Source organism: Paroedura picta, chromosome 13, assembly GCF_049243985.1.
Source record: "Paroedura picta isolate Pp20150507F chromosome 13, Ppicta_v3.0, whole genome shotgun sequence".
In the NCBI taxonomy this organism is placed as follows: Eukaryota; Metazoa; Chordata; class Lepidosauria; order Squamata; family Gekkonidae; genus Paroedura; species Paroedura picta.
Window position 1 is genome coordinate 13,050,180 of NC_135381.1, and position 15,060 is coordinate 13,065,239.

At 49.4% G+C, this 15,060-nt stretch overlaps 2 protein-coding genes across 3 annotated transcripts in view; one reads left to right on the forward strand and one right to left on the reverse strand.

Moving 5' to 3' along the window:
* CCDC60 (coiled-coil domain containing 60) overlaps nt 1-8,660 on the forward strand; it is a 43,008-nt gene extending 34,348 nt beyond the window's left edge. Inside the window, exons 9-16 of the mRNA XM_077308380.1 lie at nt 126-213; nt 735-788; nt 1,838-1,918; nt 3,300-3,389; nt 5,354-5,464; nt 5,920-6,051; nt 6,797-6,986; nt 8,103-8,660. Coding sequence (XP_077164495.1) covers nt 126-213; nt 735-788; nt 1,838-1,918; nt 3,300-3,389; nt 5,354-5,464; nt 5,920-6,051; nt 6,797-6,986; nt 8,103-8,207 — 851 coding nt within the window. The 3' untranslated portion in view covers nt 8,208-8,660. The remainder of the gene's footprint in view (nt 1-125; nt 214-734; nt 789-1,837; nt 1,919-3,299; nt 3,390-5,353; nt 5,465-5,919; nt 6,052-6,796; nt 6,987-8,102) is intronic.
* Nucleotides 8,661-10,448: 1,788 nt separating this feature from the next.
* GCN1 (GCN1 activator of EIF2AK4) overlaps nt 10,449-15,060 on the reverse strand; it is a 54,836-nt gene continuing 50,224 nt past the window's right edge. For both annotated transcript variants that reach the window (XM_077307575.1, XM_077307576.1), the window contains exons 55-58: nt 14,367-14,515; nt 13,801-13,908; nt 12,326-12,544; nt 10,449-10,821 (exon numbers count right to left, since the gene is read on the reverse strand). In XM_077307575.1, the coding sequence (XP_077163690.1) occupies nt 10,696-10,821; nt 12,326-12,544; nt 13,801-13,908; nt 14,367-14,515 (602 nt within the window). In that variant the 3' untranslated portion in view covers nt 10,449-10,695. The remainder of the gene's footprint in view (nt 10,822-12,325; nt 12,545-13,800; nt 13,909-14,366; nt 14,516-15,060) is intronic.

The following is a 15,060-nucleotide window of genomic DNA, read 5'->3' on the forward strand; positions in this document are numbered from 1 at the left end:
AGATTAAGACCAGACCTGCAAGAGATCTGCTCCTCTGAACTCCACTTCAGATAGACAAGATGGGAGAGCTGAAGAAATGGTAGGCTGGGGAAATGCTAACCATTTTGCATCTGGTTCCTCCCCAGATCTGCAGACCTTACTTCAGATGATCCATGAAGACGTGGCAAAGAATTTCAGTAAAGAATACTTGCTCTCACACCCCAAGCCTCCCTCGTACGTCCCATAACTGGCTTTCATGGTTTGGTTGGAAGCGTTAGGGCTGGGAAAGATGCAGTGACATGGTAGGAAAGAACATGGTGTGTCTAAATATTTTTTCACATTATTTTATATGCAAAACGTATGTAAAAAATAGGGATTACCACACAATTAAGTTCTCAACTAAGGGTTAGGGTTAGGCTAGGTATAGTTCAGGGTTGGTAGTATTTTTGTGCTTTTTTTTATCCCAGGGAGTAGCACATTAAATCCAGCATCCCAAATATTTCAGGGTTCCTGTATTATTTTCCATTTTGACTTCATTTTTTCCCTTTTCCCATCCTGCTGATTTGCACAGGCATTCCAGGGTGAGTTTGGTGCACTGGGGCTGTCCCAAGTCTGTGAGGTGACATTAAAGTCATTGGCAGGTCTACAATTGCTTTGAGGCTGGGATGGGCCCCTGGGACCTTAGAAATGGGTGGTGGCCCCTCAGCCTGCCGTTCCCCACGTGCCTGATCCAGGTTGCCTTCTTTGCCTTGCAGCGCGATGAGATCTGAACCAGACAGCGACATTTCAATTGGGCAAAGGGCTAAAAGGTAGGAGCTCTCCGGCGAAGCCCAGAGGAGTGATGTCAGACAGGCAAGGGTGTGCCGGAGCTGCACATGACCTCATTCATCGATCCACTTCTCGAGGTCGCAGTTCAGACAAGTACCTCGGCCCAATGCATACAGGCATTAGAAGAAGAAGAGTTGGTTCTTATATGCTGCTTTTTTCTACCCGAAGGAGACTCAAAGTGGTTTACAGTCACCTTCCCTTTCCTCTCCACAGAACAGACACCCTGTGAGTTCAGTGAGGCTGTGAGAGCCCAGATATTACTGCTCAGTCAGAACAGTTTTATCAGTGCCGTGGCAAGCCCAAGGTCACCCAGCTGGCTGCATGTGGGGGAGCGCAGAATCGAACCCAGCATGCCAGATTAGAAGTCCGCACTCCTAACCACTACACCAAGCTGGCTCTCTTATTATTCTGTGTGAATGTCACAGGAGAACTGTTGGATCTGCCTCACAGACAGCACTCTGTGAAAATGTTTACAGGCCCTTGAAGTCTCATGATCCCAATCTTTTTAGGGCTTTAAAGGTGATGACCAGCACTTTATATGGTGCTCATAAGAAAACAGGCAGCCAGTGTAGGCTTTTTGCTGGCACAGAGGTAAAATCCTACATAGCTAGTTCAGGAAAATAATGACGCTGCCGTATTTTGCACCATTGGAGCTTCTGAGACTCTCCAGAAACCTCCCCGCAGAGGGCGTGTGGTGCAGCCGTCCAGTCATGGTAGGATCTGAACATGGGTAACTAGCTCGTTCCTGCTTGTCAAGGCCAAGGTCACCCATACCAAAGTGGGGCTAGGCCCTGCATGCCAAGAGGAGACCCCGTTCTCCATCTGCAAGGCACCAGAATAATGGGGCAGCAGCAAATCCGTTGACAGAGGGAAGCTGGGCTCACCCCACGGGACAATTTTATTTTAAGCAAAATATGGGAGCTGCTGTTTCAAAGTCCAACCTGCTTTAGCTTCCATCACTGCTGGGTGACTGCCAGGGCTGGAGAAGTCATGTCCTTGATGCAGCGTCTGGCTTTGTCTTTTTGTTCAGCTCCCATTCATCTTCGAAGGAAGAAAGAAACAGCTCAGGAGTGATGAGAGAAGAAACCCCGGCGGAGCAAAGGCCAAAGAGGTAGAGAGCACACAGGGCTGCCATCTTGAATCGTGCTTTTCTCAGAGAGACTCACAATGTGGGCAGCAGTGGCTGAGAGGGGAGGGCCACAAGGGAGGCAGTCGTGACTCTGCAGAAGAGAGAGAGAGCTCAATGTCGAATGGCAGAAATAGGCTTCAGCAGGTTGCTTCTGCTCTGTCAAGAGTTTAACGGCAGGCAAGAAGAGCCCAAGTCTAGCTTTCCTCGTTAGGTATTGCCAATGACTGCTTGGTCCTCAACTCCGTTCTTCTGAGGTTCATAATGCAGGACAATGATCAGGAAAAGACTGGAGCCAAGGGGCAGTGGCATGGAGCCATACTCCAAAATAGCAAACTTCAGTAGTCTTGAACTGGTACTTTAAAGCAGGGGTAGTCAACCTGTGGCCCTCCATGGGAATTGTAGTCCATGAACATCTGGGGGACCACAGGTTGATTACCCCGTCTCTAAAGCAGTTCTGTCAGCTCAACTTTGTCCACTGGGCTTAGTCTGGTTTTCTTTTTCTTTATTTATTATACATGTATACTGCCCTCCTTTGAGGCTCAGGGCAGTTTATACAGAAACAGAGAAACGGAGGCACAATACAATATAAATTTGTGGGACAGTATACCGGCATCCTGAAACATATAACGTTTATAGCTGGTGACTTAGAAGTTTTCTAAAATTTGAAGGGCATTTAAACTTTATAGTTCTGTATCTGCAATAACTAAGAGCCTCTTGTGGCGCAGAGTGGTAAGGCAGCAGAGCTATGCAGTCTGAAAGCTCTGCCCATGAGGCTGGGAGTTCAATCCCAGCAGCCGGCTCAAGGTTGACTCAGCCTTCCATCCTCCCGAGGTCGGTAAAATGAGTACCCAGCTTGCTGGGGGGTAAACGGTAATGACTGGGGAAGGCCCTGGCAAACCACCCATATTGAGTCTGCCATGAAAACGCTAGAGGGCATCACCCCAAGGGTCAGACAGGGGATACCTTTACCTTTACTATCTGCAATAACTGGAGTTTGGTTATCTGGGAGTATTTCCGGGTGTTACTCTGTGTCTTTTCTGAGCGCAGTTTGGTGGTGAGAGTGGCCCGGGGGCTTCTAGTCAGTGGTGTTTTCATTGGTCCTGGCTGAAGACTTGGTGGAAGAGCTTCATTTTGCAGGCACTGCAGAATTGTTTCAGCTCTGGCAGGGCCCTGATCTCTTCTTAGAGCTCATTCCACCATGTGGAAAGGCCCTGGCTCTGGTCGAGGCCAGACAAGCCTCCCTGGGGCCAGGGAGCACAATCAGAGAGGTGGTCCCTCAGGTACTCAGACCACATATGGTCTTCTTTGCATAGCATTCGTTAAAAATTTCAGTCTTTTTTTATTTGCTCCCATCGTGTTCCAGTTCACTAGCAGTGAGCGTGAGAGAAGATAAAACGACAACAGCAACGTACAAGAAGGAAGACAGCTCAGAACAGCTAGCCAGACCTCAAAGGTAGGCAGGCACAAATGCAAGAGTCTTGCCCTAGCGTCAGTCTGATTGGGAGCAGACTCCTCCCACAAACTGTGACATCATCCAGAAGGCGGGGCTCACACATGCTCAGAATGTCCGTACACTTCTGGAGCTGCTGATAATAGGAACCTTGGGATCCAAAATTAGTATTTCTGTGAGCAGGGATAAGGCAGGCAATCTGACAAGGATTTGTTTGTCAGCCCATCCTCCAGATGGTGTTGACATTCAGGGCAGAAGACAGTGTTTTGTTTTCCTTCTCCTGCTTCTGGAATGGACGATTCTGCATACTGCAGACAGTACCTGAATCCGGATGGTCCTCTGCTACCACCTCCCTGACTGATGGGCTGCACCGAGGGGAGCTCCCTGCTGTGTGAAAGCCAAGCTACCCACTCCATCCTGGTAGATTAGAACGGGAAGGTTGTCAAGATTGCAATGATGTGAAGGACAGTGATGGAGGAGATTGGGGCAACGCAAGCCATCCTTGTCACCTACCTCTTCTATTTATATCCTGCCCTCCTCAAAGGGATGGGAACGTCATGGTTTCCACCCGCCCCTCTCCACTTGATCAGTGAGATAGATCAGGCAGAGGGAAAGTGATCGTTCCAGGGTCACCCAGTGAGTTTTATGGCAGAGTCAGAATTTGAACCCAGATCTCCCTCGTCCTCCTTGGCCAACATTCTCACCACCACTCTCCTACACTGGCTCTTATACTGAGCATGTCGGCACGGATGTAGCCTCCTGACTCATAGCTGTTTTTCCAGAAACGTTTCCAGCATTTTGTTCCCTGTAGAAAATTCCCAAAGACTTCATTGTCTTATGAAATAAGTAGCAATGAATAGATGCCATTCTCAATACAATATTAAGCAAATTTCACAGTTTCAAAGTTGTAATTAATTTTTTTTGTACCAGATTTGTCCCTGCAGATCGTGTTGAGAGTGCATGTAACGTTTTGTTGATCAGTAAATTGCAGTGGGGTGGAGGGGAAGGGAACCAAACCACAAATACATAAAATCCAGATTTAAAAAATCTAATTCAGAAGCACCCAATTGGTTGTACAAGTCAAGTCAAAACTGTCAACCTTTCTTATGTATGTTTAGTGAAGCTACAAGAAACTGACAGTGCAAATGAATTGTCCTGCAGTACAGCCCTTAACAGAGCTACCCTCCTCTAAGTCCACCTGATTCTGCTTCAGATGGCACTGCCAGTGACCTCTGGGGAAGATAATTAAATTCTATGGAAGCAGACGAGTGGACAGCCACACCCACAACATCCGTGTGCAGTTCTTTGGTTGTACTAAAATCAGTGGCAGCAGTTTTCAGTAAAACAACAGAAGGAACAAGAAAGCGACTGTAAGCTGCTTTGAGAAAAAAGTTGAGAAAAGCAGGGTATAAAAGGTTGAGAAAAGCAGGGTATAAAACCCTACAGTTTTCTTCTCCTTAGTCCCAGGGTCCACTCAAGCATCTTTGCTCCTCCTCCTCCCCCTCCCAGTTTCTCAGCAGATGTTTATAAGACCCATGTCTATGAAGCTCTGCAAAAGCAGGAATTGGGGAAGTGACAGCCTCCATAGTTGTGATTTGGTGGCCATGTAGCACGTGGCTTCCACTCGCAGGCTGCCCCATACCGGCTGTTCATGTTTCCAGAACTGATTCTCTGCATTAGCCCCATCAGGTTTCTCATTATTTGTCTCAAAACTGGCATCCTTACATCAGCGGTAGTCAACCTGTGGTCCTCCAGATGTCCATGTACTACAATTCCCATGAGCCCCTGCCAGCAAATGCTGGCAGTGGTTCATGGGAATTGTAGTCCATGGACATCTGGAGGACCACAGGTTGACTATCCTTGCCTTACATCATTCAAGGGAGTCCTCTCCCTTCCCTGCTCCAGCAGCCCTTGCCGAGATGCCTGACTGCTGCCTTTGTGTCTCCCTGCTCTGCCTCCTTCTCCAGCTCTTTCATCCGGCGAAAGGAAAACCTGTGTAATGAGATGAGGGAGCTGTTTTATGATGTGACCCAGGAATCTGCTTTCAGGCTGCACGACCAGCTGGATATCCTGGAGAGGTACATCCTTATCATAGTATTTTCTCTCACTTTCACCATGCATATCTGTTAGGTTTTCATTGTCGTTCTGCATTGATTTTCCTCCTTTCAGCACTCAGGTTTGCTTCCCGGTTGCTTCCTCCCCGGGTTTTCTGAGGGTGGTTCACATGCTTAAAGGGTGGGGAATTATAGTTTTCCTTGTTTCAGTATTAGGGTTATGCTGATGCAAAAATTTAGATTCCTTTTTCTTTTTTGCACTTGGCCCTGAGGGTCCGTTCATGTAACTCAGTAGAACATTGGGGGAAAGTGGCACTCCTGAACAGTGGACACCATGGTAATTTTCGTAAGGGACCATTAAGACAGGAAGTCCTTGAGCGCAGTCTCCAGCCAAGCCAGCTCCCTTCCTTGGGGCCATTCCTTTTTTGAAACCCGGCCTGAAGGTTCGTTTTTTTAAAATGCACAAGCTGAATTGGCAGGAGGCGAGAAGAGAAGAGCATCCAGAAATACCAGAGTCTGAAGCACATCACAAAGCTCCGGAAAGACCTCGAGAGAATGAGGCAGGCAGTGCTGGGGCACGAACCAGAGCAGGCTGCGGAGGAGGAGAACTGGTAAGAAAGAGTGACCGCGTTGCGTCCAGCTCAGTTTTCGTTATTAAAAAAACAAGTTCCTAGTCCTTGGGCTCACAAGGATAGTTTGAGATAATGTGGAGATTGTCGGGTGAATTCTCAGAAGCCAAGCATGGGACTTCCGCTTGGAAGGGGGAGCAAGAGGAAGTAGGAAAGCAGCACAGGAGGCAGGGAGCTTAGCAAGACCCTTTCTTCTGGCTATACCAGTTAGAAGAGTTAGCTTTTATTTATACTATACTTTTCACTACCTGAAGGAGTCTCAAAGAGGCTTACAATCACCTTCCCTTCCTCTCCCCACAACGTGTGGCTGAGAGAGCACTGACAGAACTGCTCTTCGAGAACAGCTCTAACAGGACTGTGACTAGCCCAAAGTTACCCAGCTGGCTGCATGTGGAGAAGTGAGGAATTAAACCCAGCCCTCCAGATTAGAGTCCGCCGCTCTTAACCACTGCACCAAGCTGGCTCTCTTAGGCTTTGCATGGGATTGCCAATAATTTCAGGCGTTCTCTTGAAGTTACAGCTGATCTCCGGCTGATAGAGATCAGTTCCCTGGAGGAAAGGGCTGTTTTGGAGGGTGGACTCTAAGGCATTATACACCAGTGAGGTCCCTCCCCAAATCCCGCCCTTTACTGGCTCCGCTCCCAAATCTCCAGGGATTTCCCAACCTGGAGCTGGCCACCCTAGTTTTATGTGATAACCCTCATCAGTTGTCTTCTGTTGCTTCAAGGTTCGTCACCCTTCTGGACAAGATCCCCAACGATGTCCTGAGAGACCACCGGACCCAAAAAGTCCTGAAGAAACTGGAAAAGTTTGCCAGAAATCCGGACTTACGCATCCGACCCCCCACCTTCTTGAAAGTCTTGGGGGAACTCCGCATTTGGGAGATCTGTTCTCCGGACGTCAGTGCAGCTATACAGGTATGAGCCCCCCATGTCCATACATCCCTCCCCAACAAGCACTCCTGGGAGATTTATTTCCTTATTGACTTCATGTATACCCACCATTCTTCCCAAGATGCCCCCCCCCCAAAAGCAGCCAACATAGTTCTCCTCTGTTTTAGCCTCCCAACAGCCTTGCAAGGTAATTCGGCCTGAGAGCATGTGAGAACAACCAAGGGTCTTCTAGAACAGTGGTCCCCAACCTTTTTATCACCGGGGACCGGACAATGCTTGACAATTTTACTGAGGCCGGGGGGGGGGGGTAGTCTTTTGCCGAGGGATGTCGCTGCTGGCACCTGAGCCCCTGCTCCACTTGCTTTCCCGCTGGCGCCCCTTACTTCCTGCCGCCCACTGGGGGGCGCTGCCAGCAGCAGCTGAGCAGTGCCACGCTGAGGGGGAGCCCTAGCCATGGCGGCTGCTGAAGAGCACCAAAGGTGAGCCGGCCCCAGAGTGGCAGGGCAGCCCCTGAGGCAGCAGCCAAGGAGGAGGAGGAGGAGGAGGAACCGTGGCCCGGTACCGACTGATCCATGGACCGGCACCGGTCCCCAGACCGGCGGTTGGGGACCACTGTTCTAGAAGGCTTCCTTGGCAGAGCAGGGATTCGAATGTGGGTCAACATGCTGACCCAGGCTTTCTCCACCATGGTTTTGTGAAACCCTGGGGTTTCTTGATGGCCCTAGAAGGGTTTCCTGAGTGGGTGGGAGTTAATTAATTTTTAATGTTTTTAAAATTTGCTAAAGATTTATTGACCCAACCCGTTTCCCCTCCCCAAATGGCCAGTGATGGGCCTGGAGGGGGGGTGGGAAGAGGAGGAGCTCCAGGTGGGCGTGTCCACAGCTCTGCTTCCCAACCGTATTTTGTACAGTCATGCCACTTCTGGGGTTCTCTGTAGCCTGAAGAATGTTTCATGGGTTGATGAAAAAGCTGAGAAAGGCTGTGCTAACCACCATACACCCTGGCCCTTGCTTCGCAGGACAGTTGCCATGCCATGGCAAGCTTCAGTGTTAAACGACATTGTTTCCGAAACAAGTTCAGCTGCACCTACAACATACACACACTCTGCTGTTAAAAGTCAAATTTCCCCTCCTTTTGCAGTTCTTGCGGGAAAATATTGTGGGGATGGCCGAGGAGGATTACAGACAGTGGCTGCAGAGTCGAGTTCCGATCCAGAAACGAGCCCGCAGTGCCCCACCGCTGTGACCTCAGAGGTACACGGGGATAGTGACGTCCTGAATGAGATGGCGCCCTTGCTGTTCAAGAGCCGCTAAGAGAAGAGTGCGGGTGCAGCCACTGAGGCTCTGGAAAAGATACTTGCCTGCTGCCGGGAGACTGGCAGGAGGGCAGGGAGACACCTTTGGAGGACGGGAGCTGCTCATTCTCCAGGGTCGAGAACTGTACCGAGCCCGGAACACCATGGAGAATTGACCGGCCAAATTCCATTGCAACTTCATGCTGTGAATTGTTAGCTACTGTGTTGTTCGTTTCGAGTTGTTCTACGTTTAATTTTTTTTTCTCAATTTGGGGAAGGGAGTGATCTTACAGAGTCCTCTCTTCAAGTGTTGGGTCAACGACCGAAACATGTTGGTTGGCTTGTTCCATTGTAAAAATAGACAGTGTATTTTTTCAGACTTATTAAAACTCTGCTTAAACATGTGTGCTTGCAAACTTGAAGTCGCTTTCTGTAGCTTCCTGTTGGGCATGCCGGCATTTGCTGTATCTGCCCCATCGCTTAGACCCAATAGAGGTTATGACTAAATAACTAGCTCACAAACGAGAAAAACCTGGGTGCCCAATGATGGTCTTAGGAGATAAAAGTTCTTAGGAGACAATTCCAGTTGCCTGTCTTAGAAATAGATCTAGAGCTCAGTAAGGAAGTAACCATGTACCTAAGGCTTGAACCATTTGAGTTCATCTTCAAACAAAAAAACCCAAACTAATCCTGCACTCAGAAAAATAGCATGTCAGTGAATGCTCTAGCCTAGATTTTTATGTGCAGGGAATTTTTGTTGCAAGTACAGAGGTGCATTCAGTCATGTGACCTCTCACTTTATTGCTTTAGTAAGGGTCAAACTATACCTGTCACTGTTCTGTGGCTATAGATTTTGAAACTTATCCTAGAAGTTTTCAATATTTCAACCAACTCCAAATTGTAATCAAAATTCTATGCATATAATACCGGCCTTCAGCTCACAGGTATGGGAGAGCTTTGTCCAGATACCACTCTGGACAAAGCTCTCCCATACCTGTGACCTGAAGGCTGTTATTATATGCATAGAATTTCAAAATCACAGGAGGAAACAACCACTGATGAAAGGTCTACTTTGAAAACAGAACAAAATCTACAGTCCGTTCTGCTTGTTTCATTCATCATTAAAATAGAGATTGTATAAATATATTGTTAACTGACTTTGAAAGCCTGGGACAGGTTCTCTCTTTTTCTGTTAGGATATTTATTTAGAACTGTCTGTCTTGGACAGTTCAGGCCCCATCAGCATATATTTAAATTACTATGATTTCAATGTATATCCTGCCACTCTCCATGGACTCGTGGCGGATTACATAAAACCCCAATAAAAGTCACAACTAATATCCTAAAAACACAAGAGGGGAGCATAGTCCCCATGCTACAGTCAAACCTCAAAGGGTAGAGGCTTGTAGAATGCAAAAGTTAGGATTTTTTAAAATTGCTCCAGTGTGCATCACCTCACACTTAATCTGGCTCAGTGTGTTGAAGCCCCACTAGAAAGGGGGGAAAGGGAGCACTTCCTAGGCGATTACAGCAGCATTGAGTGGTGTCAGTCAAAGGCATCCAGAGAATTACGTGCTTCCAGGAGCTCAGTAGCCAAAAGGTCACCCGCTGAGCAGCCTCATAGATCAGGGCGAGGGTGCCGAACAGCCTCTTAGATCAGAGCGAGCCCTAATCTAATTAAAGTCTTGTAGAGGTCGGTGCTGAATATGGTGTAATTATCAAGCAAAGAGGAGTGTCTTCTGACCTCAGATACACATCGCTGAATTCCTGCAGTTGTTAAGAGAGGCAATCTATTCCATTTGGTTTAAAAAAAAAAAAAAAACACCTTTGCTGCCAAGGTTCAGTTCAAAGCTTTTTATTAATTAAACTGCCATTTAAACAGCCTGGTTTCCATCCCTCCCCTCCCCACCCCCTCCTCTAATGCTAAGGCTCTTCAAATAGTTTCACTTACAGCTCTCAGGACTGAAAGAGTCAGCAAATCAGAAGTACATCCAAACACCCCCACCTGGCTTCCTGTGAGTTCTAATTCTCATGGACACACGCACACGCACGCACGCACACGCATTGAGTGGAAATGGCTCGTGGAACGCAGGGAAGGGGTGGAAATTCGCTGCCATAGCAAGCAGCAACACCTATCAATCCTGTCTCAATAACAGAGAGACTTCCCTCTCTTTGCTGTGTTTTCTGTATTCCGAAACAAAAGGGGGGGGGGGGGGAGGAAGGGACAAATTCTGAACTTACTTTTTTTTGAAACTAACAGAACTTTAAAAGTAAGGCTATTCTGGTATATTTCTCGTATTAAAATACTCCGGAAGCCCTTTTTTTCTTTTGTCAGCTCCCGTCAGAATTAGCATTTTCAAAAATGAAAACGTTCCCATTGGCTTCGGGTCGAAATGCTGATGCGGTGATGGGCCACCTTTCCCTTCTGCATCTCCCAAATCACGTCAGGATGGTGTCATCGATCTGTTCGACGGAGTCGGCTTGGCCGGCCAGCTTCTTCAGGGATCGCCGGCAGCCCTCGTTCAGCAGTTCCAAGCTGGCAGCGTCTAGGATCCTGGAGACGGACTGCGAGGAGTAAAAGCAAAGGAAGCAGGGGTGAGAGGAGGAGGAGAAGTCACTGCTTTCTACTGCTCGATCTTAGCAGCTGTGTTAGAGCAGACAAATAGTGCATTGGTTAGGAGTGTGGACTTCTAATCTGGCAAACCGGATTTGAATCTGTGCTCCCCCACATGCAACCGGCTGGGTGACCTTGGGCTCCCCACAGCACTGAGAAAACTGCTCTGACTGATCAGGAATATCAGGGCTCTCTCAGCCTCACCCACCTCACAGGGTGTCTGTTGTGGGGAGAGGAATGGGAAGGCAATTGTAAGCTGCTTTGAGACTCCTTCAGGTAGAGAAAGGTGGCGTATAGGAACCAACTCAAGTTGGCCAAATGCAGCCCCTTCCAGTAAGGTCGATTTTCCTGACCACCTGACACCAGCACTCAACCCCTGACCTGGCTACTAGTTCCACATCCCGCTTTTTCCTCTTGCTTTCATCTCGTCTCCCCAGTCTCTCTGCCCTTGTACCCTGTTCTTTTTCCTTCTTCGCTCTTCCAGCAGCCTCTTGCTCTCGTAAATGAACTCTGCCTGTTCTCCCCTCCTTTGTACACCTGGAAGTCCCTCTCCTCATGTCACGTTCTTCCTGCTTTGAACCACCACTTGGGCCTGAAGCCTTTGACATTCTCCCCAGGCAAATCACAGGCTTTCGTTCCCCCCTTCCTATCCACTGGTGCCCCACCAAACAAGGGGGAACTGGAGATGCGTTCCTGCAAGTATTGGCTAGGGCAGCAGAAAGTGGCCACCATTTCCCACAGCCCTACCCCGATACCTGCAGAAACACATTCCTCACTAAACCAAGTTGATCTGCCCAACCAGTAATAGTTCTCAGGCTCTGGTTCAAGGAGCCAAAATTGGGTCACAACTCCTGCAGGTGAGCTACAAGGGGCAGGAGAGAACAGGTAGAACAGAGCAGGATATAGGACAGGAGAGCTTGGGAGACTCTCCGGAAGCAAGCTTGGGTTTGCCTTTAAAAAACCAGCTGGCTGTTCAAGAATGTTAACACCAGTTGCTTTGAAGTGAGCCCCCCCCCCCCAAAGTGCCCTGCACTTAGAAATGAGTTCCACTTTGATAAGTCTGAGAACCAGTCTACCCCGATGAGCCATGGCAAAACAGGACCCTGGTAAAGGTCTCCCCCCAACTTGCCTACCCAAGATTCTTTAAACCAGAATCTGGCCCCAATAAGTGCCTTTCTCCTGTTGTAACCGCCCTCCCCTCCTTCCAAACGCACCCCTACTCCTCCTGCCCTGTGAAACACGGAATCCGGCCCGAGGATGGTTCCCCTGGACTCTTCTCATAGGTTACACCCACTCTACGTGCCACTCTCCTAGCACCAGAGGAGAGGAATGCTGAAATTCAGCTTCGAAGACCGAGGTAGCAGCTGAAAGTTCCCAGCGCTTCATGACCGCAGAACACAGGAGTAAATTAACGGGGAGTCGACTCCTCCCTCACCGTCCCAAATCCAGAAATACCTGAAGCACTTCCTCCCCTTCCCTCATCTTCAGGAGGTTGACGATGGCCTGGTCGCTGTAGGCCCTCACGCTGGTGTTCTTGTCTTTAGTGTTGTCCAGAAGGGCCTTGAGGAGAGGCTTCATAGCCTGGGGCTCCAGGGGAGGGAGGGGATTCTTATTGGCCCACCAGATCATCTTCTCCGCAACTAATTTTATATCGCTGGAGGGATTCTGGAGACACTGCAGGAAACAATGACACACAAATCTCTGTTTGGTCACAGGACTGGCGAGTCTTACGGGTAACTAAGGGTGTCGGGAGGAGTTGGAGACACGGATTGTCTTCAGAACTCTTCTGCGGAAGCCGGCAGCCTCTTCTCTGGGGCTGTGCATTTTAGGGGCTGGGCAGGGCAGGGCAACTGTCCCTCTGGAAAGGTGTCCACCATGGGTCATGCTTTCACTGAAGAGTCCTCTGCAAACTTCCAAGAGAACACTCTCTCTCTCTCTGTGGCATGCTATTTAGCCATTCTACAGTAGCTCTCGCTTGTCCCTCCAGTTGACAGAATGTAAGCAGCAGGAGACAACAAGAATCATGAAGGCTGCTGGCTCATGTGGAGACTCTCTCTCCCAAACAGGCACCCCCAAAGAGACACGACACACAGCCGGCTCCTCCGTGTCAAATACTGCTGAGCAGAAGGGGCCAAACAATATCGGGAGGGAAAGCAACAAAGCACAGGGATGGGTGTAGAGAACAGCCTGCCCTCCTGTCCCAGGGGAACAGGGGTATAAGGAAGGCAACGCTTTGGACTGCGAGGGGAGGGGAGGGGAGGGGAGGGGAGGGGAGGGGAGGGGAGGGGAGGGGAGGGGAGGGGAGGGGAGGAGAGGAGAGGAGAGGAGAGGAGAGGAGAGGAGAGGAGAGGAGAGGAGAGGAGAGGAGAGGAGAGGAGAGGAGAGGAGAGGAGAGGAGAGGAGAGGAGAGGAGAGGAGAGGAGAGGAGAGGAGAGGAGAGAGGGAACTACAGGCCTAACGGTGCCATTTTACAGACCCCCATAGAACCGTGACATCTCCATCAGGGCCCTAATCTCAGATGGCAGCTCCTTCCATCAGGCTGGACCCTGGGATGAGAAAGCCCTGGCTCTGGTCGAGACCAGGCAGATGTCTTTAGGGCCAGGGATCACCAACAAACTAGCACGTGAAGAATAAAGTGTTCTCCGGGGAAGCATATTGGAGGAGGTGGTGCCTCTTCCACTGTATGAGAGGAGCAGCCCATCCCAAGATGGCCACCTTTCCCTCCATCGTGTCTGAGAAAGAGCCTGCGCTTCCTGGGCTCCGATGCTCCCAAAGCAGAGCAGAACGCTCCCAAAAGGATGTGCTCCAAGTTGTAGAAGCTGCACGCTCTTACCAGGTACCTCTGGGCCGTTTATCCGAAAACAGCTATCTGGTCACCAGTCGGCCCATTTGCTAGGGAGACCAAGGAGTGCCGTGTCCGAAACGCTCACCTTAATGAAGAGGTTGGAGAGTTTGGGGGGCAGGTTCCCTGCGTTGGCCTCTATGTGGTGTTTCATGAGGAAGCCCATCCCTCGGATGCCGCTCATAGCGATCGGGATCTGCAGCGTCAGGAGGAAAGCGAGGAAGTGAATGGCGGTGAAAGTCAGCCGTTTCTTTCCTGGCTGGTAGGAAGGAGGCAAAGAGATCCTCCCCTTTCCCATTCAATCAATAAACATCCAGCTTCATTGGGAAGCAGCCCCCTTCAAAGAAACCAAGTTGCATGGTTTTGCTTATTTTTTAAATTTATTTTCTTGCATTTTTATACCGCCCTCCTTTGGGGCTCAGGGCGGTTTACAGGGAACATGGAATCCAAATATCTCAGATGCGACATCTCTCAACAATAATAACTACACCAATAGGATTGAACATTTAATTATACATTATTTTAACGGTTAACGTTTTGACCGCAGACTGGTCATTTACTGTGCTACTTGTCTCTGAAAAAAAAAACAACTGAAAGCATTACAGGGAGTCCCTAAAAAAATCTCCCCTAGCCTCCCAGGACAGAGATACTCACCCGGTCGGCAGTGGCATTGCTGAAGATCATTTCATGGACGCTGTTGAAGTATTTGGGGTCGCACAATTTCCCGGGAGCCACGCTGACGGCCACGGAAAGCGCCAGGCTGCGCCCATGCCTCACCATCCAGTCGATGCCAGAGACATCCGCTGTAAAGGAACACCGAGATCCTAAATGCAGCACCAGCTCCTAAAGGGGGGAGGGGGGTCCCTTGCTTGGCAATCCACCTGGACTCAGGGGGCGGGGCTTCAAGGCGAGGAGGCTAATTTACAAGAGGCCAACCCCACCTTTTCCACCGTCACTGTCAAAATCCAGTCAATTTAAGCACTGACGACCCGTCAAAGAAAACTAACCTCTGACACGCTCACAAATTGGATGCCTATGGTCATGGTGGACACAAAGAACAAAATCAAGCTTAATCGTACTCTTTTCCCTCTCTTGGGAATTGCCGTTCACCATCTGCTAGAGCCTCTTGCGGCGCAGGGTGGCAAGGCAGTCGACAAGCTGTCTGAAAGCTCTGCCCATGAGGCTGGGAGTTCAATCCCAGCAGCCGGCTCAAGGTCGACTCAGCCTTCCATCCTTCCGAGGTCGGTAAAATGAGTACCCAGCTTGCTGGGGGGTAAACGGTAATGACTGGGGAAGGCACTGGCAAGGCCACCCCGTATTGAATCTTCCAAGAAAATGCTAGAGGGCA